Genomic DNA, 24,157 nt, shown 5'->3' with positions numbered 1-24,157 from the left:
GCTTTTTAACTGAATGAGCTGCATTTCAAAATCTTCAACACCCATCCACTGAAATACAGACAAATCCAAGTCACTTTCATTGAACTTTTCAGGTTTAATTAGAAAAGAAAGCTTTGGGCCAAATCCCTGGAAATCTTGAAATCTGTCAGAAAATTCTGATTCCAGTTCTTGCATGTGCATTCCAATCTCATCAACACTGACAGTGCAATGTGTGGATAGCTCTTTTATGTGTTGGAAGTAGCAGAAAGTCGAAGTTCAAATATCCCGAGAAAAAACTGCTAGTTTTACAACAAATGCCTTCCAGGCTTCATAAAGATCCAGAACCATTTGCCCTGCACCCTGGAGACAGAGGTTGAGTTCATTTGGGTGAGCGGTGATGTCAGTTAGAAACATGAGCTTACACAGCCTTTTGTCATCATCCACTTCAGGTAGTTTTGTCCTTTTTCTTTACAAAGTGCACCAAAATCTTGCCACAACTTAGCCACCGAATGTTGCTGTGAAGTGAAATGTCGTTATACGCACTGTCCATCTCTTCTAGCAGTGCTTGAAATTGTCTGTCAGTCAAAGCAGATCGAGCAACAAGGAAATTCACAATTCACGCCACAGTATTCATCACATTATTAAGCTCTGAATTAGAAATTTTAGCACACAGGTTTTCTTAATGGATGATACAGTGAAATTTGACTGTCAGGTGACCAATTTGATCTTCAAGTAACTTTACAAATCCCTTCTGTTTTCTGACCATGGCAGGAGCACCATCCATTGTCACACAAGATATTTTTCTGATGTCAACTCCTCGTTCTTCAAAATGGTTTACAAAACTTTCCACTATATCTTTCCCCTTTGTTGTGCTGCGCAGGGGTTTTAGACAACAAAGTTCCTCTTGGATTTAATTGGAAGCACAATATCTTGCAACAACTGCCAAATGTGGAACGTCGTTTATATCCACGCTCTCAACAGCTGCAACGCTAAACACTGCTGTGTCTTTTAATGCAGTCGTCTGCATTTCGTTAATGTTTTCTGCCGTTTCCCTTATGCGTCTCTCAACTGTTCTGGCAGAGACAGGAAGTTCTTTTATTCTAGATATGATCATATTTTTATTTGGCAAATCATTGAACAAAACCTCCGAACTGCTGAGAAAAACTTTTTATATGTTCCCCATCTGTAAACGGCTTTCCGTTTTTTGCAATGCACTGTGCAATCTTGTAACTTCCTTCTGTAGCTTGATTTTTACTTACATTTAAGCATTTAAACACTGCTTTGCTTCTCATATCCTGCTACTGCCTTTTTGATCAATTCAGTATTGTCTGCTTCGTCAAGAAAGGTTTTTTTCGTGCTTCGTTTCAAAATGTCGTCGAACACCTGATGTATGACAAACAACACTTTCACAACAGAAAGTACAAACAGCACAGACCTTCTTTTGAATAAATCCAATTGTCTGTCCAAGAAGGCTGAAACGAACAGACATCTAACTTTGCTTTTTTAGGACCTGACATTTTGTCAAATGTACCCTCCAACTCACAGTGGGGGAAAAAATGGTGACAGCGGGGGCACGCAACATCAAACGCAGTGCGCTGTTCCATGTGGCCTGATATAAGCAGCAAATCAGGACTTAAAAATATCCCAGTGGCACTGGAACAATTTTTAAGGTGGGGGTGCTGAGCCGTGCCCCTTCTTGCCCCTGTCTGCACCCCTCACTGCCCCAGGCTGGGGCCAGTGGGCCTTAGCTGGGGACAGCTGCAGACCACCAGGCCGAGGCCAGGAGCAGAGCCAACAGCGGAGACCCCCGGACCAGTGGCCAGGACCAGCAGTGGGCTGAGCGGGAACCCTGGCTGGTAGGGGGCTGACAGCTGGTACCTAGGGTTACCAGATGAAATGGAGAAAATATCGGGACACATGGGGAAAGCAAAAAAAAAAAAGCGTCTGGAGCGGCCAAAGCCTCAATATCGGGACAAATGGCGTCCTGACCGTGCATCAGCTGGGACGCGGGACAAAGACCTAAAAATCGGGACAGTCCTGATTTTATCAGGACATCTGGTCACCCTACTGGTACCTCATGCCGGCAGCGGGCTGAGCAGGGCCAGTGGCCGGGACCCCAGACCAGCAGCGGGCTGAGCGGGGCCGGCAGCTGGGACCCCAAGCCGGCAACAGAATGCCACTGAAAATCAGCTGGCATGCCACCTTTAGCAAGCGTGCCATAGGTTGTTGACCTCTGCTGTAGACTGTGCTTGATGCAGGCTTGCCTCCCTCTGCAGCCCATTGAGAGCTCAATATGAGGACATCCCTCTATCCCCTCCAGCATTCCACATGGCATCAGGGGCCGCTGCACTATCCCTTCAACTCCATCCTGGGGGACATTAAAGACTATCACAGCTTCACGTACACTGACCTGTGAAAGCCACGGATGGTGTAGGTGTAGCTAAAATGGACTGGAATGTTCTTTCCCCTTCATAGGTTCTCTTCTTTTTATTTATTAAATTTTAGTAAGTTTAAAATATATTTGTTTTAAAATATAAAGCCATGGTTTCTTTTTTGCACTGAATTCTGTTACAAATGGTCTATTTAAAACGTAACTCATCTTTTAGTTTGCAGCACCTGCTATCAATTGCTTAACAGGTCTGAAAGCAACCAATTGCTTGTTGCTGCACAGTGTAACACAATTCATAGGATCATTCATAAACAAAAGTAACAGATGTATTGACAATCTTATACTCCTACCTGTACAGCAATCACCACCCAATTCCTAAGAGGCCACAAAAGAGCAGGACCAGGTAGAGCACAGTATAACAAAATGCATTACTATGGCTCACTGTTAAAATGGTCTTTCAAAGCCTCCCTGAGCCATACAGCTCCGCATTGAGCTCTTCTAATTGCCCTTGTGTCTGGCTGTTCAAACTCAGCATACAACTGCGCCACCTCCACCCCCCAACAGAAAGTTTTCCCCCTTTGCTTCACAGATATTATGCAGGGCACAGCAGGCAGCTATAACCATGGGGATATTTTTCCCACTGAGGTCCAATCCCATGAGTAAACAACGCCAGTGACCCTTCAGATGACCAAAAGCACATTTGACTGTCATTCTACACCTGCTGAGCTGGTGATCTACCAATGCTTGCATAACCATAGAAATGTAGCCCTTTCTGTTGATGTACTCTTCAGCAAGGTGGACTGGTGCCAAATAGGGATATGCATGGTGGCAACTCACTTCTCCACTGTCAGTACAGCTCTCCTTTTGGTATTCCTGTGCTGGAGGGTTGCAGCCAGCTCAGTGCACAGATCCAGCAATGTTGCCTTGCACATACAAAAGTTCTGCAGCCACTGCTTGTCATCCCAAGTCTGCATTACCATGCAATCCCACCAGTCAGTGCTCTTTTCTCAGGTTTAGAAGTGGCGCTCCACCATCTGCAGCTGCTCCATGAATGCCACAAACAACCATGAATTGGTTTTTGCTGTCCCACAGCAATCTGTCCTGCAAGGAATTGTCATGTCCTCCACTGATTTGGTTCTTCTTGCAGCTCTGCAAATACTCTAGGATCCTGCACCCAGTGCTTGCAATGTTTAGGACGATATTACAGAGCTGTACAAGCTCCATGCTTTTGTTAGAGTTGGCAGACAGCAAGGAGGGCCGCACAGGTTTGTGGGATTTTTTAAAAAGATGCAAAAATCGTGGGATACAGATGACGTTATGGGATGGCAACCGTTGAAAACTGGGAAGTTGATGCCCATGCTTCCAGTCACTCATGTGACTCATTTCATTGCCACCATGCATTGCCAAAACTTCCCAAAAGGCAGTGCACTGGATGGTGGTAGGTTGCACAGTGGGAGACCTCCTCATGGTTCACCGCACTCTGCATTGATGCAGAGATCCCTGGTGAGTACACACAAACGCACACACACCACCGACACAAGGAGCCAAGTATGCACGCATAATAACTGTGGTGGCTTTATGCCAACATAACTTGCGTCAACATGAGTTTGTAGGGTAAACATGGCCTCAGTGACTGTGCTCCCTGATTGGATAGGAGGGCCAACAGATCATTATTTAAGCCTGGTAATAACAACACCCTGATGGATATTCAATGCATTCCACCCCCACAGCTGCACCAGACCCGCTTCCTGTCCAGCCCTTGCTCCCATCCTTCTCTGCTCTTCTAGAGTCTGTCCCTGCCTGCCTCCAAACTCCTGATTCCTAATGCTGCCAGCTTCTTCTCTATTTCTTGGTACACATGGTCATTCCTTGTTAAAATCATGCTTTTTGCTCATCTCACACCAGAGAGTCACCAAAATCTGGCTGTGCGCCCATGACCTGGAAGCAATGTGCTTGGCAAAGGACTTTTTCTGGTGGTGGCCATTGCAAATACAGGAGAAGTTTCAATGTGTTTGCAGCTCATCAGTCAGAATAAAATGAAAGGGTTAAACACCGAGCTGCTGTACTAGAACAAGAGGGGCCACTTCCGTTTCTTGGGAGTCATTTACCGCTTTTGGGATAGAGAGGCTAAACAATACAACAGCGTCAGCTCGCTCTCAGGGACTGAGTCTGGGGGGGCCTTGCCCCGGGCCCAAGCTGTGTCCACGCTGCAAAATTATGGTATTTGGGCCCGAGCCCCCAGGGGAACCAGACTTGACCCTTCCACCCCTGTGGAGTTCTGGGCCCAGTCCCAAGTCAGACAGATTTTTGTATAGACTAACAGGGGTTTGGGTTTGCCTCTGGGTCTGAGCCAGGGCTTACATCGCAAAGTGTATGTACCCTAAGTCTCTCTGGCGGGAGCCCTGCTTTGCACTAGTGCCGTGTCACTACACTAGAGGTTTGAACTGATGTAACTGCTGGGGCAGAGTCCCCTAGTCTAGCCAGGCTCTAAAGCAGAGCGGGGAAGTGCCTTCCACAAGGTCACACAGAAAGGCTAGCAGAGTGGTTCCAGCTCCCCAGGGCTGCTGCAACAAGGGAGAATGGAACTACAAATCTTCAGAATACAGGGACTTGCTGATGTCACACAGAGGGGAGCTATTATTCCATCCAATGGCTGGAGGACAGCCGCGCCGCCCCCCCCCCCCCCCCCCGCCAACACAGAAGGGCAAGACACATTTCTCCGTCGCAGAAATGGAATATCAGCAAAAACTCACCAAGTTTTTGGCCCAATACTACATGAACGGCAACCAGCACTGGAAACCACATGGGAAACCATTGCTCAACAAGCAGCACACACAGTACCACTGGTAACACTGGACAAGCATGTTTAAAGAAGGGGGATTTTCTCAGTGCCCTCCCATCTGCTGGGGCAGCTCCTGTGCGCCCAGGGGTTCTGCCCTTAGGGTTGGTCACACGCTCTGGAGGTCTTCATCCGCGGGTTTTCATTCTGCCCCCAGAATCATGAGATTCTGATGCTGAGCTCAGGTTTGAAGAGTTAACACAGGTGTCGGGTTTGAGCCATTCGCTAACAGGACAACTCCATGGCAGTGTTAGAGCCCCCTTCCCTTTGGTTCACCAGGAGCTCAGGGGAATGTCACTGGGACATTGTGCCATCCACAGTCAGGTCACAGATTTAGTAAGTCCAGACTGATAGCGACCAAACATCATCACGACCTGGCAGCTGTTCAGTGGCTGGGCAGCAGCGAGGTTGGTGGCCTCCAGTCATAGCCTCAATCTGCTATTTCCACCCCAATGGGCACCCTTGTCTGCAATCCCAGCAGCATCCCCGGGTGACTGAGCTCCATGATTCATCTCAGGGCTGGTGCAGGGAAGATTACCACTGCCTGAAACCAGCACTGCATGCTCTGTCACTCCCCAGCTCGAATTCCCAGGCCAGGCCCTGTGCACAGGGCCTGGGCACAGACCCAGTTCTTTACTGTTTTTTGTGCTGTCCCTGTTGATTCCTGTTATAGTCTGTTTGTGCTGCTCCCCACATGCTCAAAGGTGCACTCTTTGAACACAGCTGGTACGATTCTATTTTATCTGTATTTGAAGCTGGCGTCAGCTCTGTACCTTAATACCCACCTTGCCACTTCTGTGTGTCATGGGGGCAGTTCCTCCCAGAGAGGGCTCAGCACTGCCCAAGGCTGTGGGGAGGGACTGATGCTCAATATGTGTCTTGTTTGCAGGGGTCGCCTGAATAGTGAACCCAGCACGCTTCTGTTACCGCAGATCAGTGTGCTGAAGGGCAGCAGTAAGTACAAGTGCCTCAGATGGCCTAGGCTAGGGGGAATCCAGCCTTGGACGGGGCTGCGGACCAGAGATGAGCTCAAACTGCTTAGCTCAGCTGAGCTTGGGGTGCTCAGATCCGGCATTTTTCCCCGTAGCCATATTTAGTAGGGACGAGAATCTCAGCAGGGATGTCAAGACTCTCTTCAGCACAAGGTTTCCCTGGAGTTTTCCCAGTGAAATGCTTTACACTGTGGCCAGCAACTGATCCTTTTTATTTATTAATAAATGGCTGCTGCAGGGAAGCGGGGCCCTCTTTTCCTTCAGCCAGGCTGGCAAAAGCCCCCGTCCTTCCGTCACCCGTCTCTCCCCTGCTGCCAACCATGTATCCCCTGCCCTACTCCTGTTGGGATACCAAGGAGGCAGGAGTACACTGTGCTGGGTGGCCATGGTCTGTCAGTGGCTGCATTAATCAGGCCGCAAGAGACAGTGGAGACTGGCTCCTTCCCTGCTGAGATTTTGGTCCCTACTCGATATGGCTACAGGGCAAAATGCAGGATCTGAGCACCCCAAGCTCATCTCCGGTTCCTACTGGTCTCCAGGAGCAGGTGCGCCAAGGGGGCTTTCACTAAGGTCTGGGTAGCAGCACTTGGCAGCACCCAGTTGCAGGGGAGGGAGGAAGGTTGGCAGCAGCACAAACAGCCAGGCTCCCCATTTGCATGCCCATCTTTTCAAGGCCAAGGCCCAAGAGGAAGCATTGCTAGATTCCTAAAGTCCAGGATTAGCCAGCCCATGTGTGGGGAGGAAACGTCTCCCAACATTCCAGTGCAACCACAGTCACACACTAAAACACTCTGAAGCTGGCTCTGTCATGGTGGCCCATGGCCTCCGCCACAGAAGAGTCCCTTATGTTTGAGCACAGAGCCCAAGTCCCGGAGAGGAAGGACGTCAGGGTGGGGGAGGCCCCAGTGGTTTGGGTCTAGGATCCAGCAGCCCAAACATACACTGAGGTCACAAGGGAGGTGTCTGCACCCGGCAGCAGACAGCCGTGCCAGGAGCCCACCCCACTGTGCCAGAGCAGGGGGTGTCCAGAGCACAAGGTCTATCAGGCAAGGCCAACCTACGCCGGTCACCTACTGCACATCTCCTGGAGCAGCTGCTCAGTGCGGGGATGTCCCAGCAAACACCCAAAGGCCTGGCTATTCCAGCCTTTGCCTTCCTGGCCCAGGTCCTGCTTCCTCCAGGATCTGCCAAGCTCCATCTTCACCCACCTCTCCTCACAGGGGACCCCTCTCCTCACCGAACCATACCCCCACTTTCCCCACAGGCCTCTCCTCTTCTCCCACCATTCCACTCCCTCCCCCCACGTTATCTACTCCCACTCTCCTCTCCACCCCAATGGGATGGGCTCTAGTTCTGGGTATTTACCAACCATTGGGTCAGACTTCTCCCAGCCAGTGCCAGGGCTGGCCTCTTCTTCCTCCACCCACAGGAGCACCAGGCTCTTGCTAGCACTGAGCTCCAGCGACTTGTGCTGCTGCTGAGTCCAGCTGAGGGCAGCTGGCAGAGGGGCTTGGGGGCTCCTGTAGCCATGAGTGGGTCTATAGTGCTTAGAAGGGCATAGCATCGCTGTGCGAGAACCACCTCCCACATGCCAGGGCACTGGCTTGGGCTGAACTACCCCAGGGGCGATTGCAAGAACCTGGGGCAGTGCTGAACAAACGATGGCTGCTGGCAGCTGCGCTTCCCCTGAAAGCCCAGCCAGCTCCAGAGCAGCCCTGGAGCGTGTAACTTACAGATGGGGCATGGACCATGCAGCCAGCCCTTTACCCCAATGAGCTTGGCTCCTTCACCATGTTGTGCTGTTTTCCTAGGATATAGAGAGGCAATGGATAGCCGCCCGCCTCTGGTCATCAATGTAGATAGCCCTGGGCCAGCTGCCTACTCGCCATCCACCAGGAGCTGCAGGGAGACCAGTGCTCCAGCCTATACCTTTGGGAGGAAGACGCCCCCTAGAGGTATTCAGTGGGATGACCTGCTTTCAGTCACTGACCAGATGTTTCCCAGTGTGTGTCTGAACAGCACCTAGCACCATGGTGTCCTGGTCCAGGACTGGGCCTGCTACGTCCTACCCCAACCCAAACAATACTGGTATGCTTAACTTTTTGCCCTGGGATGGGGAGTAGTGAATTGCACAGCTGTGGCTCTTCAGGTGTCTGTCTGTCTTGTGGAAGTGTTATTTCAGTCCGCTCTCCCTACGTCCTACCAAGTGCTTGTATAGGCGGAGCAAAGGGCTCCTGGGTGAAGGGAGCAGCTCCCCAGACTTACCCTTTGCTGTTTGTTTTCTCCAGAGGGGGGAGGCCGCAGATCCTGGCAGAAGTCCTGGTTCCAGAGCAAAAGCCCATTTACCAGGAAGGCGGATTTTAACACAGAGAGCAATGTAGGTGATGCTTGTTTATTTCTCTTTGGTTGAATCTTTACAAATTCCTCTCCCCCTCCCAGAGCTCAGACTGGAAAAAAACAGGAGGGGGTATTCTCCCAGGCTCTGTCCTCCACCAGCCCACACATCTGAGACCGAATGAGCCACCATGGCATAGACTGTGTTTCTCACCCCTGTGTGCAAAGAGCCTCCATTGTAGAGGAAAAAGATTATTGCATGGGCCTGGACCTTGTGCAGCCATTCACAGCAGTGCAGAGCCAATGCAAAATGCTTGCCCTTGGGAGCTGGTAGCATTTTACATCCACTCTGCATGCGTCTTACACTTGTGTAAATGACTGCCCAAGGCACAGGGCTGGGATGGACAAGGCTCAGACTTGAGTTGAACATGTGGCCAGCAGGATGGCACAGTCACATGGGGAGGACACTTCAGGCAGTAGGGGGAGCAGATGGCAAAGAGAGACAGTGTAGGCATAGCATTTAAAGAGCTCTATATGACCTAGCAGAACTGGAGCAGCCTGGATCCAGACTGCTCCTCTTCACTAACGATCACGCTGGCCATCACTTTAGCCACCTATGACCTCAGCCTTTCCGGTAACTGAGGGGTCCCTGAGTGTTCCAGACCCTCTTTCCCCGTAGACCCACAGTGCACGAGTCTCCCTGATGCTCCTGCAGAGGGATCTGCCCTTCACAGTAATGTCTGTTGCTTTACTTAGCACTGTGCTTTGGTAAGACTAACTCTGTTCTGGTAGTGGCCGTCTCCATTCCACTACACGCAGGCCTCGACCCTGGGCCCCCGGCAGGCCAGCAGACCAGGGTACCCGAGCTACAGCATTGGGAGAAAGGGGAAATTCAGCCTTGTCAGCAAAGGTGAGTGTTCTGATCAGGGCCATAACCAGGTGGGGTGAGCAGAGGAGCCGCCCACAAAGCCATGGGGGCAGAAAAATGACAAAAGCAGTATGGGGTGTAAATATGCTCTCACCCTGGATGCTAAAATGCCCAGTTATGGCTCTGCTATTAACACTGACTCCTCCCAAGTTCCTGTGCCCAGTAAGGTAGTCTCCTCTTAGCTCTCTGACCATCTTCCCCAGCACAGCTCTCTGGGCTGCTGTCAGACCTGCATGTGCCCTTCTTGGGGCAGCTAAGGGCCTACACTTTATTGCTATGGGTGGGTCCCTCTCTTCTGTCTAGCTGATCTCAGTGCAGCTCTCAGCATTAGCAGTACCCTGTTGTTCAAGGCCTCATTTAAGGTGGAATCTCCTACCTTTGAGGTTTTTAAGGTCAGGCTTGACAAAGCCCTGGCTGGGATGATTTAGTTGGGGATTGGTCCTGCTTTGAGCAGGGGGTTGGACTAGATGACCCGCTGAGGTCCCTTCCAACCCTGATATTCTATGAAGCCTGCTTCCCCAGCACTGTTCTCTAATAGTTTATATCCTTCTGTAACTCTCTAGCTGTCCCCCATGTACACAGAGAAGAGCTAGCATTTTACCTCTTAAAAGGACATGGTCAAAGTATTTTTTTTATTTTTTCCTTCACCATTGCTCAGCCTTGTAAAATTTCACCCACTCAGCTAGGGGTGTGACTTGACAAGGCAGGTAAAATACACATCGAACCAAAAATCTGTTTGCTCAAACACAGCACTTTGTTGCTGTAGAGCCACATGTGAACACAGGGTTGCACAGTGTAGTTGGTTGTTGAAAAGTCACACCTGTATATTATGGGAGCTACGGTCCTAGGTCCTGATTCTATGCTGTTAGCAAGATGATAGATAGGGCAGACCCCAACACCACTGTCTCTTCAAAGAGTCTCCAGGTTTTGTTTTAGTCCTGAGTTTGGTATCATACTTTCCCATTTCTTTTTCCAGATGCTCAAATTGATCCAGCACCAAATAAATATGACACAACACCAGCATATTTCCAGGTGTTGCAGACCTCACCTTCTTACACTATAAGAAACCGGCCACAGGGGACTCATCAATGGGGCACTTCAGGTAAAAAAAACATCAAAGCCCTGTGCAATTAAATCTATTACTCTCTGGCTGTATACACACTTCACCGTGCAAGCTAAGCAGCAGTTTGCTACAGAGCAACTAACTTCCTGCATACTCCCTGCGTTATTGCAATTGTCTCCCCTATTCTTCGTACCATATTCCCATTTCTCTTCCCCTCTGAGATTTTTCAGGGGAAGGGATGGAGCATACAGATGCCATTCTTGAAAACATGGGAGTAGGTTGTGTCAAGCTGGACACTGATAATTTCACACTCATGGGTGATAGCGAAACACCACTGACAGAAAAAACTGATTAAGCAGAAGTTCTGTTTTGAGGATAAAACAGGTAGCAGCAGCCAATTTGGGGGGCCACATATTTTGTCAAAGCTCATTATGAATTGGGAAACATTGTTCCATTCAATGTGGGAAAGGACCCACAGCAAAACAAGCAGCTTTGGCATAGTCCAGTGGTTCTCACTATGGGTCACGACCAATTTTTCTGCACTAGGGCTAGTTCTGTGCTGGTTTAAAAACAAAATCACCCCTCCCCCCATTACTATAGTATCTAAAGTGAAGTGTAGACCTGACCTTAGTTGGTATTAGGACCAGAGAATTTTCAGATTTACAAGGTTTTCAAAAGAGTTTAGCTCCCCTTTAGGTACCTCAAGAAGTAGTCAGGTTTTTAGGATTGCTCAGCATCCCCTTGAAAATCTGACCGAACACAGGAATTTCTCTCCTGAAAAGGGGAACTGAGATAGAAAGATAGAAATAGGGACTGCTCTGTCCTAATCCCAGCTGACGTGACCTCAGCAGCCAGCTTGGATAAGTCACTTGAGCTGTCTGACTCAGTTTCCCCTTGTAAACTGAAGAGGTGAGCCAGGGTGGGAGGCAGCACATGTGCTAGGTTACAGTTGCAAAGCATTTTGAGCTGCAGTTGACTAGTGTTCATATTTAAGAGATCATGATAGCACTGCACACACACTATTGTAAATCCTTCCACGGGCACATCCCTTACTTTCATACTACAGCGAGAAGAGGCTGTTCTAGCTCAGAAGTTACCCAGCAAAGGCTGCATTGGGTTTTCAGTTACAAGTTGTAGCCTGGTTCAGAAAGTTAGACTGTATAATAGCCCTGATAGGAGTGGATGTTACACCGAGAAGAGGAAGCCAGGACAAAGATCATGTGGAGAATGTGGTTCTTACAGATGGTCTAAATATTTAGAGGAATAAATCCTATGCTGGTAAAACTGCCATTGTCCAGTGTAAGTGAAAATGGCCCTTTGTAAAGTTACTGGTGTAAAGGGCAAAACGCACTGGGAGCGTGCTCAGCTTCAGAAGTTTTACAACCACTGCTGTTCCTGCCATTCATGTACGGGGCTATTGTCATTTGCAGATACCCAGCCTAATTGTAGAATGGCAATTTTAAACACACTGGAAATCTAGCCCTTCAGACGTTCAGTTTGAGTTAGTACTTTTCCACTGAAGTGGTAGTTCGCATATTCTAGCACTTCTGCTCCTGCACCAGATCTTCGTAGCTGGAACATTTAAATCAAAACATGCAGGCTACAGCATCTGAATTTCATTAGGTCTGTATACACCTAAACCACCCTGCCAGACATCAAGGGGAGCAGAAGCAACTATGGAGTTGTTTTTTACAGCAGTAGGTGAAATCTTAAAGCTCACAGGATGCATTTCACATGCTAGTAATTAATTCATGGACAGCACTAAGATCCTGTTTACATGTAGTTAGGAAAGCCACGGGTGATGGGGTCCTAATGTCTATCTGCACATGAAATGCAGAGCAGAGACTCTTAGAGGAAGCCTTTTAGTACCAAGAGAAGGGCAGATCGTCCACAAATTTAAGATGTACCAGCTGCTGGGTTCTCTTCCTTTCAGGAAACACACCAGGACCAGGATCATATGATGTTGAGAAGGGGCACATAGCTCGTTTGCCCAGCTGCCCAAGTGTCATCATCCAGGGCATCAGGAGACCTAAGAGACATGAAACCGGGCCCTTCACAACTCTCTGAACAGGAGCTGCAAAGACCAAATAACTTTGCTCATTTTCCATCTGCTTAACAGCAGCCCATGTAGTGTGTTCATCTAAAGAGGCTCACAAAGTTAACACAGACTAAGATTCATTATGCAGTGTACTCTATTACTAAGTCACCTCCCTACATGGATTCTGATCTGAAACAACCTGTTTATTCAGAGAGAGAAGTACAAGCCCAGTACACCTACGAAGCTTGGAGCTGTACTGTAATAATGGGTAGCTTTTGCTGTTAGAAATTGAGGATGCTAATGTTGACCAGACACACATTTACAAGTAATAAACCCTTGAAAATTGAAGTTTTGAATTGGACTAGGTACCTATTACACACTAAGAACCAGGGTGCCTGTCTTCACAGACGCTCAAGCAGAGGACTTTGGGAGCACTCACTTTTTACCTGTTACTAAAACAGATTTGTCTAAGTATATTTAACACGGCAGGGTGTTCAGGAGTAAATTTCCATTTAAGATGGAAGTCATGTAATGTCAAGATCATGCTGTATCCTGTTTCATCACTACCACAGGTGAAAGCTTCATAATTTAAATGCATTAGCTTAAGCTAGCCACCTGAACAATCTGCTTGCAGGCTGTATTACATTTTATGACATGACTGCAGTTCTCCATAGCCTACACATGCAAAGGTATCAGTTATTTATGCCCTTCTAGCTGTTAGGTACACATAGCACTAGCATAAATTAAGATTTGCACAGATTTACTATTCTGAATAAACCACCTGCTCACAAGGAATACATCTATTTATGATGGCAAGTTTTAAGAGGGATAGGAGTTGAGAGGCAATCTCCACTTTTAACCTTTGTAAATTTCTGTGGCATGTTTTCTCCATTCCAAAATGCAGGGGTTGTCTCAAGGACAACCTCTTAGTGTAGGTACTAGATATTAGTTCAGTGTGGGACCAGAAAAAAATCCTGTAATCTTGATGTGGCAGAATACAGACTGTCTGGAATCAACCATGTGTTTAGATTCCAGCATTTTGCACCTTCAGATGACAAACTGGATCCTGTATTTAAATTACCAGACCACTCTCACTCAATGCAGGTTTTATTGAGGTTTCCCAATTGTCACAAAAAATCTTAATCAGCTTTCATGTTGAGAGTTCTTGGTTTCTGTCTTAGCTCTGTTGAAAAAACAAAACAAGCCTCCCATTAGTAAAGAGATATTTTGTTCTTAGACAATGCTAGTCAATTTCAACTGAAGTTTGAGACTTACAGCTGGGCATTCTATTGTGCCACTGTTGATGTCATCAATGACATCATGAGGATGCCTGCCATCAATATTGCAGCCAACAGACTGAGCAGTTCCTAGAATCTCCTTAATAGTTCCTGTAACAGAGAGACTGCATCTTAGACCACCTCCAACACAGTGGTGACACACAGACCAAGCCTGACTTGCTTTCAGAGTTCAGATTTTTCCATTGGGGGAAAAAAGTGTCCCTGCTAGGTACGCTGGTAGCAGCAGGTCAGTGACGTACAACAGCATGTTAATTCCTGTGCATGTCTCCCTCCTGGTGGAAGTCTGTTAAATACTGACCTGTTTGATGAATGGGTGCAAGGAGGCTTGGCATGTGTTATATGGGAGGCTCCTCTCCTGGGGTCCAGTGACCCCTAAAAAAATTTCTAATGGAGGTGCAGACCCCTTTGGAAATCTTAGGCATAGTCTGGGGACCCCCAGGGATCCATGGATCATAGGTTGAAAATCACTGCCCTATGCCATTTTTCTATCTATACAAGCCATAACCTCCATCCCCAGAGGTCTGCAAGGTACATTAGCAGGATTCACTGCTGAGGGCATAATGAGCATATCCTGGAACCTGGGTCTCCTGCATCAGTGCAGCACACTGTCTCCTGGGTATGTCAATCTAGAAAGGCCACTGATGTTTCAGGACAGGAAGGTACATGGGACCTTCCAGAAGGACATTCGTAAGTTCCCTTCGTATCCCCTTTCAGAGCTGACTTGGCTGAAAGTATCTCAGTAAGACAGGCCTGTTACTAAGCAGGTCTGACCTGTTTCTAAGACTAAGGTATCTTGATAAACTGAATCAGATATGGAAGCTACTTATATTGTAGTTTAGGAAGCTAGCTAATGCCCAGGTATCTGTCAGCAGGGGACGGGCTAGTCCCCTTTGGAAACAGACTGCACTGTGACAGGGTCAGGAGTATGGGGGAAAAAAAAGTCCTGCCATGTTCTGCCTCTGCCAGCTTGACTGTCCATGCTCATGGATCTACCCATTCACACCAGGAAATATAAGTGAAAACCTACAGCAGAGGCTGAGGTTGCTGGAATGGAGCCCAGAGCTGCAGAGTAGGCCAGCTAGTGGGTAGACAAGCAGGATGAGGGGCTCTGCAGCCCATCTGAGTTCAGAAGGCAGAGCTGGTTCAGGCACTCAGGACCAGCCTATGGCAGCCACCGCATTAGTAACCCCCTAGCAGCATACTGCTCTTACCAGAGAGCTCCCGGGCCAAGGACCTGTGCCTCATCTGGCGTGCAATGTTTACTATCTCATCAAAGCTGACACTGCCACTGTGTTTAACTGTGAACAAAATCAAAACACCAGTGAGTCCTCTGAAGAGCAACAAACAAATCTGTTCAACATCTCAACCCTGGGAGTGAAGAGGGTAGGGGGACAGTATAGCAGCACACTCATTCCTTGGTTTATCATCTGGTGTTCCCAGACTTTGGCACAGAGTTACCCACAAAGAGAATAACTCTGTTTCCTAAGCTGGTGTTTTCTATCAGCTCACCACTGGATTGTACCAGGCACTTCATACTAGACAGGTACAGTGGCAGGTGGCTGTTTTACTGAAGTTTTTAGACCAGACAAACTCCAGGGGTTCTCAAACTGGGTGTCCTGACACCTCATGGGGTCATGAGGTTATTATGTGGAGGTCACAAGCTGTCAGCTCCAAACCCCACTTTGCCTCCAGCATTTATGATAGCATTAAATATAAAAAATGTGTTTTTAATTTGTAAAGGGGGTTCGCACTCAAGAGGCTTGCTGTGTGAAAGCAGTCACCAATACAAAAGTTTGAGAACCATGGAGCTGGTCATAAAAGTACAATGATCCACAGGCAAATCATTTCAATACCCTGCATCATAGGGAGTAATTTCCCCTTCAGATAGATCTTGGATTGTACTTCTGTGCCTTGCAGGTTGAAATCGTGAAGTGCTTCACAACATTAATGAAGCCCCACAATCCCCTACAAGGTTGGCAAATATTCCCATTTTGCAGAGGAGTAAACTGGAGGCAAGCAAGTTAAGTGACAGCCAGCTAGATCTGGGCTGGCTGGCTGCACCACTTAGCACCAGTGACCAATGGAAGTTAGCAAAAAAGAAAGCTTACTGTTCTTCTGCTTCTTCCTGTCACGAGGAGGCTCCTTGAGGGCTTTGATGATCAGGGCAGAGGCAGAAGGGACAACCTCGATCTGATTGGGGGAGGGGAACATGTTTTCTTTAGGAGATACTGAGGTCAGAAAGCAAATCCAGAATGCTTGACAAATATCAGTCTTGAAAGAGCTAACAGCCTCCAACTCACACAGAACTATAATAAACCTAAATGCATTGTATTTACTAGAAAATAATTGGGATCACCCTCCCACCTGCGTGTACTCGACATGCTTGTTACTATTCTTCTCTATGGGAAGACGTGTGATTCAATGTTCCCAGCCTTTCGGCACAGAGCTCTCCACACATAGAATAGCCCTGCTTCCTAAGCTGGGGATTCCTCTCAGCACACCACTGGAGTACACCAGTCACTTCAGTACAAGACAGGTATGGTGGCGGGTGGCTACAAGTATACTGAAGAGTAGTTGGAATATTCCAGTTTGGCACAGTGTTTCCCTGGTCTAAAAACTTGCTCTCCACCCCATCTCCAGTATCAGCCAACAGTTCCCCCATAGTAGTCTCTCAGAGTGTTGTCATGGTTCCAAGACCAATACAATACCAACCCTGGCAGACTGATGAACTCATTTGTTCCTCTCCATTCTATTGTCATTAACTCTGACAGTCAGTTTGATGCCTGCTCTTGATTCAGACACACCACTATTTCTGAGCACAGTGGCACACACAGCATCTTTAGCCTGGACAGCCCTGAATTATACACTGAAATGCAGCTGCCTCCGGATGGTGGACCAGAGACAGTTCTGGCATTGGATACACCCCAGCTCTTCAGAGCCTACAGAGATTAGGAAGGACTTTGTTTTTAAGGTCTCGTCCAGGAGACCCCCACACAGTAAACTGCATGGAACTCATTTTATCTACCTCGGAAGGATGAAGGGCTGAGTCAACCCTGCCGGGATTGACACTTGTGGTTCAAGCAAACACAGGTGTTTCAAACCTGGCGCTTCTCCCACCAAGCCATCCCTTCTGGCGTTTAGTACCTGAGCTTGCCTGTTCTGGATAGTGAGTTTCACGGTGATCCTCAGCCCCTTCCAGTCACCTGTTGCCTTGGCGATGTCATCACCAACCTTTTTGGGAGACTGAAGGCAAGAACAAGCATTTAATTGATTATTTTCTCTTCAGAGAGATTTTCCAACACTCATTCGTTTGAACTCCCGTATTATGCTGTACACTTCATGCCCTGTACCGGCAGTTATTTTTATTGCTGTATTTGAAAGATTCCCCTTCCCAAACAGCTAAATTCACTGATGTGAGCAAATACAAACCCTTCTGTGTATCTCTGAAATCTCATGGAGAGAGCAATGCCTCAGCAGAGCGAGCCACAAACCCAGAGTAAGCGGCAGCAAGGACTGCTAGACACACACATTAAACAGCTTTCTGCAGTTTTTCCTCTGCCTTAACTGGCTATTTGCGCCAGTCCACTCCCACCCTCAGTCATTTCCCATGACTAATCACACTTCTCACTCCCTTCAGTGGCCCTTCTATTTTGCTAAATTCCCCCCCTTTTCAAAAAGCCCATCTCAAAACCAGGGCCCCCCTCACACCCAGGGAGGTGCACTAACATGTTCACACACCACACCCAAAGAGATACAATAGCCTAGTTATACAAAAACAAGGCTAAGTTCAATTTCTTGCAAGTTTGCTCTCTGCCCAGTCACAAGGAGCAAACTCACATCCATGGCAAAACGTAAGGCATTTTAGAAGAGCTAACTCCTTTTATGTTGATCAACTGACCAGTTTACAGCCTTAGCAGTCTCTGTAAAGAGGGCTCCCATCTAAACGGGAAGCGGGTACACTGGATTCCTGTACTTAAAGAGGCAATTGACTCAGTCTAGCTCAGGACTCTCACATTTGGAGCTCAGGATACACGGTTAGATTTCAGCTCATGGCTATCCTGTAGGGGGGTTTTAGAGGTTCATGTTAGGACAAAAATCTCTCGATTAGACTAAAGTAACTTCACCCTAATCATCCCCTTCAGTAGCGCAGCCATCCAGGCATCAGTTACAGACAGTTTCAGCAGCATCTGCCAAGCACCTGGTAATACCGCGAGCGACACAGAGCAATCCCCTCCCAGCGCCACTCACCAAACCCAACGGGCCGATTTTAGGCGCCAGAGCGGAAGTGGCGCCGACCTCCCCGCCGGTGCACCTCAGGAACACTGCGGAGAAAGCGAGAGAGGCGTCAGGGCGCTCGCGCAGCACGCGGGCCTTGCCAGGCCCTGGGCCCGGCGGCAGCGGCCTGAGCCGCGCCGGGGTCCCCGGCGCCCAGGCCGGGCCCCCCAGCGCGGGCGCAGAGCGCGCCCAGGCCGGGCCCCCCAGCGCGGGCGCAGAGCGCGCCCAGGCCGGGCCCCCCAGCGCGGGCGCAGAGCGCGCCCAGGCCGGGCCCCCCAGCGCGGGCGCAGAGCGCGCCCAGGCCGGGCCCCCCAGCGCGGGCGCAGAGCGCGCCCAGGCCGGGCCCCCCAGCGCGGGCGCAGAGCGCGCCCAGGCCGGGCCCCCCAGCGCGGGCGCAGAGCGCGCCCAGGCCGGGCCCCCCAGCGCGGGCGCAGAGCGCGCCCAGGCCGGGCCCCCCAGCGCGGGCGCAGAGCGCGCCCAGGCCGGGCCCCCCAGCGCGGGCGCAGAGCGCGCCCAGGCCGGGCCCCCCAGCGCGGGCGCAGAGCGCGCCCAGGCCGGGCCCCCCAGCGCGGGCGCAGAGCGCGCCCAGGCCGGGCCCCCCAGCGCGGGCGCAGAGCGCGCCCAGGCCGGGCCCCCCAGCGCGGGCGCAGAGCGCGCCCAGGCCGGGCCCCCCAGCGCGGGCGCAGAGCGCGCCCAGGCCGGGCCCCCCAGCGCGGGCGCAGAGCGCGCCCAGGCCGGGCCCCCCAGCGCGGGCGCAGAGCGCGCCCAGGCCGGGCCCCCCAGCGCGGGCGCAGAGCGCGCCCAGGCCGGGCACAGGGCTCCCCGGCCGCCGCGGCCCCAGGCCCGGCACCTCACGGGCCGCCCCGCACCAACGTACCGACTTTGATCTCGTTGGGGTCGAACTTGGGCGGCATGGCGGCGGCGGGCCCGAGGCGGATGGAGCCGGATCCGGGACGCGAGACTCAGGCAGCTCCTGCCACCTCCCGGCCTAGGGCAGCGCGCACGAGAGGCCGGAGATGCCGTCGGCCGCACAACATATACTAGCCGAGATCTCGCGAGACCCATGCAAGCCACACCCGGCCGCCATGTTAGGGGTGGGCAAGAGCCTCCAGGAGGGCGGGGGATCCGGCCGCCATGTTGTGTGTGGGCAAGGCCCCCAGAGGCGAGCTAGCCGCCATGTTAGGCGTGGGCAAGAGCCCCCAGGAGGGCGGGGGATCCGGCCGCCATGTTGTGTGTGGGCAAGGCCCCCAGAGGCGAGCTAGCCGCCCTGTTAGGCGTGGGCAAGAGCCCCCAGGAGGGCGGGGGATCCGGCCGCCATGTTGTGTGTGGGCAAGGCCCCCAGAGGCGAGCTAGCCGCCATGTTAGGCGTGGGCAAGAGCCTCCAGGAGGGCGGGGGATCCGGCCGCCATGTTGTGTGTGGGCAAGGTCCCCAGAGGCGAGCTAGCCGCCATGTTGGGGTGGGCAAAGCCCCCAGCCTAGCTCGCACGGTAACGAATCCCCGTCTAGCTGCAGGTCCCTGGGACTCCGGATCGCGAGGCGGCTCGCTGTGCGGGCGCCGCCCGCTCCGCCCCCACCGCTCCCACGCCTGGGCAGTGGGGCGCTCTGGCCTCGCCTCCGTGGCGGCGCGGTCAGGTCATGTGACCCCGCAGCCGCGGGGCGGGGAGCCCGGAAGTCCCTGCGGTGACAGCGGAGCGCGGTGAGTCGGGGGGCGAGGTCGGGCGTGAGGGGAGCCCGCCGGGGGCTGTCGGCGGAGCTGCCCGCCGGCCCTGGCTGTAGCTGCCCGGGGTCCCGGCGGCCGGGCCGGCTGCCCCGCCGCGAGGTGGCCGGTCCTGTGGGGCTCCCCCTGGCCCGGGGTTTCCGCGCTGGGCTGCGGCGGCCGCCCTTCTCCCGGCCCGCCGCGCGGCCTGAGCTGGGAGCGGAACGGCTGGGCCTGGCGTTCCCCTCCGGCCAACTGCCCGCCAGCCCCCGGCCCTGGCGAGAGGCCCCGTCCTGCCTCCGAGGGGTTGACGGCCGGCTCGGGACTCGTCAGCGCCTTCAGATCCCGGCTGGCACGGTCGCCGCTTGCACGTCGCAGGTGCAGCTTCGCCTGGTCAGCGGCGAGACGTGCACGTACACCCAGAAACCTGTGACAAGAACATTATTAAGGTTGGAAGTTCAGGCATGACTCAAAGTTAGGCAATGCCAGTATTCAAGCTGGAAATAAGGCGTAAATGTTTAACAGTGAGGGACGGTAATTAACCACTGGAACAATTTATCAAGGATTGTGGTGGATTCTCCATCGCTGACCATTTTAAAATCAAGATTGGCTATTTTTCTGAAAGATCGGCTATAGGAATTATTTTGAGGCAGGTATCTGCTCTGTGTTGTATGGAAAGTCAGACTAGGTAATCACAATGGTCCCTTCTGGCCTTGGACTGTATGAAAGAGTGCTTGTGCAGCCTTCAATCAGTGTCCTTGCTTGTATGTATGATACAGTTTTGTAATTACATGGTCATATGGTATAAGACACATTGACACCCATATGTGTCCACCACACAGACCTCTGCCACTTGAGCTAATGGAGTAACTGATAGCAGGTTGTGCACTGGAGGGGAATAAGAACATGAGAATGGCCATACTGGGTCAGACCAATGGTCCATCCGGCCCAGTATCCTGTCTTCCAGCAGTAGCCAGTGCCAGGTGCTTCAGAAGGCATGAACAGATTGGGCAATCGAGTGATCCATCCCCTGTCATCCACACCCAGCTTCTGGCAGAGGGTAGGAACACTCAGAGCATGGGGTTGCATCTCTGACCATCCTGGGTAATAGCCATTGATGGACGTATCCTTCATGAACTTATCTAGTTCTTTTTGAATCCTGTTGTTGTTTTGGCCTTCACAACATCCTCTGGCAACAAATTCCACAGGTTGACTGTATGTTGTGTGAAGAAGTACTTCCTTTTGTTTGTTTTAAACCTGCTGCCAATTAATTTCATTGGATGACTCCTGGTTCTTATGTTATGTGAAGGAGTAAATAACACTTCCTTATTCAGTCATGATTTTATAGACCTCTATCATATCCCCTCCTAGTCTTTTTTCCAAGCTGAAAAGTCCCACTCTTTTTAATCGCTCCTCGTATGGAAGCTGTTCCATACCCCTAATCGTTTTTGTTGCCCTCCTCTGTGCCTTTTCCAATTCTAATATATCTTTTTTGAGATGGGGCAACCAGAGCTGCACACTATTCAAAATGTAAGTGTACCATGGATTTGTGTAGAGGCATTATGATAGTTTCTGCCTTATTATCTATCCCTTTCCTAATGATTCCTAATATTCTGTTTGCTTTTTTGACTGCTGCTACACATTGAGCAGATGTTTTCAGAGAACTGTTCTCAGCGACTCCAAGATCTCTTTCTTGAGTGGTAACAGCTAATTTAGACCCATTTATTTTGTATGTGTAATTGGGATTATATTTTCTAATGTGCATTACTTTGCTTTTATCAACATTGAATTTAATCTGCCATTTGTTGCCCAGTCATCCAGTTCTGTGAGATCCCTTTGTAACTTCATAGTCTGCTTTGGACTTAAGTATCCTGAGTAATTTTATATCGTCTGCAAATTTTGCCACGCCACTGTTTACCCCTTTTCCCAGATAATTTTTGAATATGTTGAACAGCACTGGTCCCAGTACGGACTCCTGAGGAACCCCGCTATTTACCTCTCTCTATTGTGAAAACTGACCGTTTATTCCTACCCATTGTTTCCTATGTTTTAACCAGTTACTGATGCATGAGATGACCTTTCCTCTTATCCCATGACTGCTTACTTTGTGTAAGGGTGAGGGACAGTTACAGTCTCCTTGTGCATCCAGTTCATAGAATCATAGAATATCAGGGCTGGAAGGGACCTCAGGAGGTCATCTAGTCCAACCCCCTGCTCAAAGCAGGGCCAATCCCCAACTAAATCATCCAAGCCAGGGCTTTGTCAAGCCTGACCTTAAAAACTTCTAAGGAGATTCTACCACCTCCCTAGGTAATGCATTCCAGTGTTTTACCACCCTCCTAGTGAAAAGGTTTTTCCTAATATCCAACCTAAACCTCCCCCACTGCAACTTGAGAGCATTACTCCTTGTTCTGTCATCTGCTACCACTGAGAATAGTCTAGAACCATCCTCTTTGGAACCCCCTTTCAGGTAGTTGAAAGCAGCTATCAAATCCCCCCTCATTCTTCTCTTCCGCAGACTAAACAATCCCGGTTCCCTCAGCCTCTCCTCATAAGTCATGTGTTCCAGTCCCCTAATCATTTTTGTTGCCCTCCGCTGGACTCTTTCCAGTTTTTCCACATCCTTCTTGTAGTGTGGGGCCCAAAACTGGACACAGTACTCCAGATGAGGCCTCACCAATGTCGAATAGAGGGGAATGATCATGTCCCTCCATCTGCTGGCAATGCCCCTACTTATACAGCCCAAAATACTGTTAGCCTTCTTGGCAACAAGGGCACACTGTTGACTCATATCCAGCTTCTCGTCCACTGTAACCCCTAGGTCTTTTTCTGCAGAACTGCTGCCAAGCCATTCAGTCCCTAGTCTGTAGCGGTGCATGGGATTCTTCCGTCCTAAGTGCAGGACTCTGCACTTGTCCTTGTTGAACCTCATCAGATTTCTTTTGGCCCAGTCCTCTAATTTGTCTAGGTCCTTCTGTATTCTATCCCTACCCTCCAGCGTATCTCCCTCTCCTCCCAGTATAGTGTCATCTGAAAACTTGCTGAAGGTGCAATCCACACGATCCTCCAGATCATTAATGAAGATATTGAACAAAACCAGCCCCAGGACCGACCCTTGGGGCACTCCACTTGGTACCAGCTGCTAACTAGACATGGAGCCATTGATCGCTACCCATTGAGCCTGACAATCTAGCCAGCTTTCTGTCTACCTTATAGTCCGTTCATCCAGCCCATACTTCTTTAACTTACTGGCAAGAATACTGTGAGAGACCATGTCAAAAGCTTTTCTAAAGTCAGGGAACAACACGTCCACTGCTTTCCCCTCATCCACAGAGCCAGTTATCTCGTCATAGAAGGCAATTAGATTAGTCAGGCATGACTTGCCCTTGGTGAATCCATGCTGACTGTTCCTGATCAGTTTCCTCTCCTCTAAGTGCTTCAGAATTGATTCCTTGAGGACCTGCTCCATGATTTTTCCAGGGACTGAGGTGAGGCTGACTGGCCTGTAGTTCCCAGGATCCTCCTCCTTCCCTTTTTTAAAGATGGGCACTACATTAGTCTTTTTCCAGTCATCCGGGACCTCACCCAATCGCCATGAGTTTTCAAAGATAATGGCCAATGGCTCTGCAATCACATCCGCCAACTCCTTTAGCACTCTCGGATGCAGCGCATCCGGCCCCATGGACTTGTGCTCGTCCAGTGTTTCTAAATAGTCCCGAACCACTTCTTTCTTCACAGAGGGCTAGTCACCTCCTCCCCATGCTGTTCCAGCCTATCCTCCCCACCCCAGCTCCACGCCTTCTTGCCCAACCAGCCTCCCTGTGCAACCAGTCCTAGCCTCCCCTTCCTTCCTCTCAGTCTAGCTTCTTGCCCAGACAGTTCTAGTCTCTCCCGAACTTCCTGTCACAGTCTGTTCCCCTCCCAGTCTCACCAGACTCCTTGCCCCAGTCAACTCCTTTCCCACCCCCAGGGTCCAGCTTTTGTCCCTTCTGTATCTGGATCAGGCAGCTTCCTCCTCCACACGGCCTGGGTGCCAGCGAGAGGGGGTGGTGGTGGTGTCTCTGAGAACACAGGAGAGACAGGCTCCCTGCTCTCAGTTCCAGTGACCTGTTCCGCCCCAGTCTGGAGCAGTAATTACAGGTAAAGTCCAGCTTTTCCCCTGTAGCCCTGGATTGACGCATGCGCAGTCACTTGGTGGGGATGGCACAAGCGCAATCTGGTCACAGGTAGAAGTTGTGAGAGGATGGAGCATGCTCAGCCTGTGTGAACTGTGATTTTTTTCCAAAGGCATATAACTCAGCCATGTTTGGGTGGGTTTTCGTACGG

The 24,157-nt window shown here is 50.4% G+C and overlaps 3 protein-coding genes across 8 annotated transcripts in view; 2 read left to right on the top strand and 1 right to left on the bottom strand.

The window, feature by feature from the left end:
• Window positions 1-5,098: 5,098 nt before the first annotated feature.
• On the top strand, window positions 5,099-13,507 carry STPG3 (sperm-tail PG-rich repeat containing 3; the record flags this gene model as incomplete). Its single annotated transcript, XM_084650324.1, has 7 exons — window positions 5,099-5,214; window positions 6,097-6,161; window positions 8,011-8,154; window positions 8,488-8,576; window positions 9,213-9,266; window positions 9,353-9,443; window positions 12,398-13,507. 7 exons carry the CDS (start codon window positions 5,099-5,101, stop codon window positions 12,589-12,591), a joined length of 753 nt encoding a protein of 250 aa, XP_084506450.1. The 3' UTR covers window positions 12,592-13,507.
• Window positions 13,508-13,651: 144 nt separating this feature from the next.
• On the bottom strand, window positions 13,652-19,169 carry RPL12 (ribosomal protein L12). The gene is made up of 7 exons (XM_084650022.1): window positions 19,013-19,169; window positions 18,109-18,182; window positions 17,005-17,103; window positions 15,969-16,050; window positions 15,072-15,158; window positions 13,838-13,950; window positions 13,652-13,745 (listed from the first exon to the last, which is right to left on the bottom strand). Exons 1-7 carry the CDS (start codon window positions 19,047-19,049, stop codon window positions 13,740-13,742), a joined length of 498 nt encoding a protein of 165 aa, XP_084506148.1. The 5' UTR covers window positions 19,050-19,169; the 3' UTR covers window positions 13,652-13,739.
• A 380-nt stretch (window positions 19,170-19,549) lies between these two features.
• Window positions 19,550-24,157, top strand: part of LRSAM1 (leucine rich repeat and sterile alpha motif containing 1) — a 61,795-nt gene continuing 57,187 nt past the window's right edge. For 3 of the 6 annotated variants that reach the window (XM_084650016.1, XM_084650015.1, XM_084650013.1), the window contains exon 1: window positions 19,551-19,831. The gene's annotated coding sequence lies outside the window, so the exon portion shown is untranslated. Of the gene's footprint in view, window positions 19,832-19,866; window positions 20,281-20,555; window positions 20,955-24,157 lie in introns of those variants that run through there. The other 3 variants (XM_084650018.1, XM_084650014.1, XM_084650017.1) reach the window with 3 other exon arrangements.

The sequence above is a fragment of the Lepidochelys olivacea genome, assembly GCF_965140295.1.
Source record: "Lepidochelys olivacea isolate rLepOli2 genome assembly, chromosome: 16".
NCBI classification, from domain to species: Eukaryota; Metazoa; Chordata; order Testudines; family Cheloniidae; genus Lepidochelys; species Lepidochelys olivacea.
This window is presented reverse-complemented; position numbering and strand designations above follow the sequence as displayed.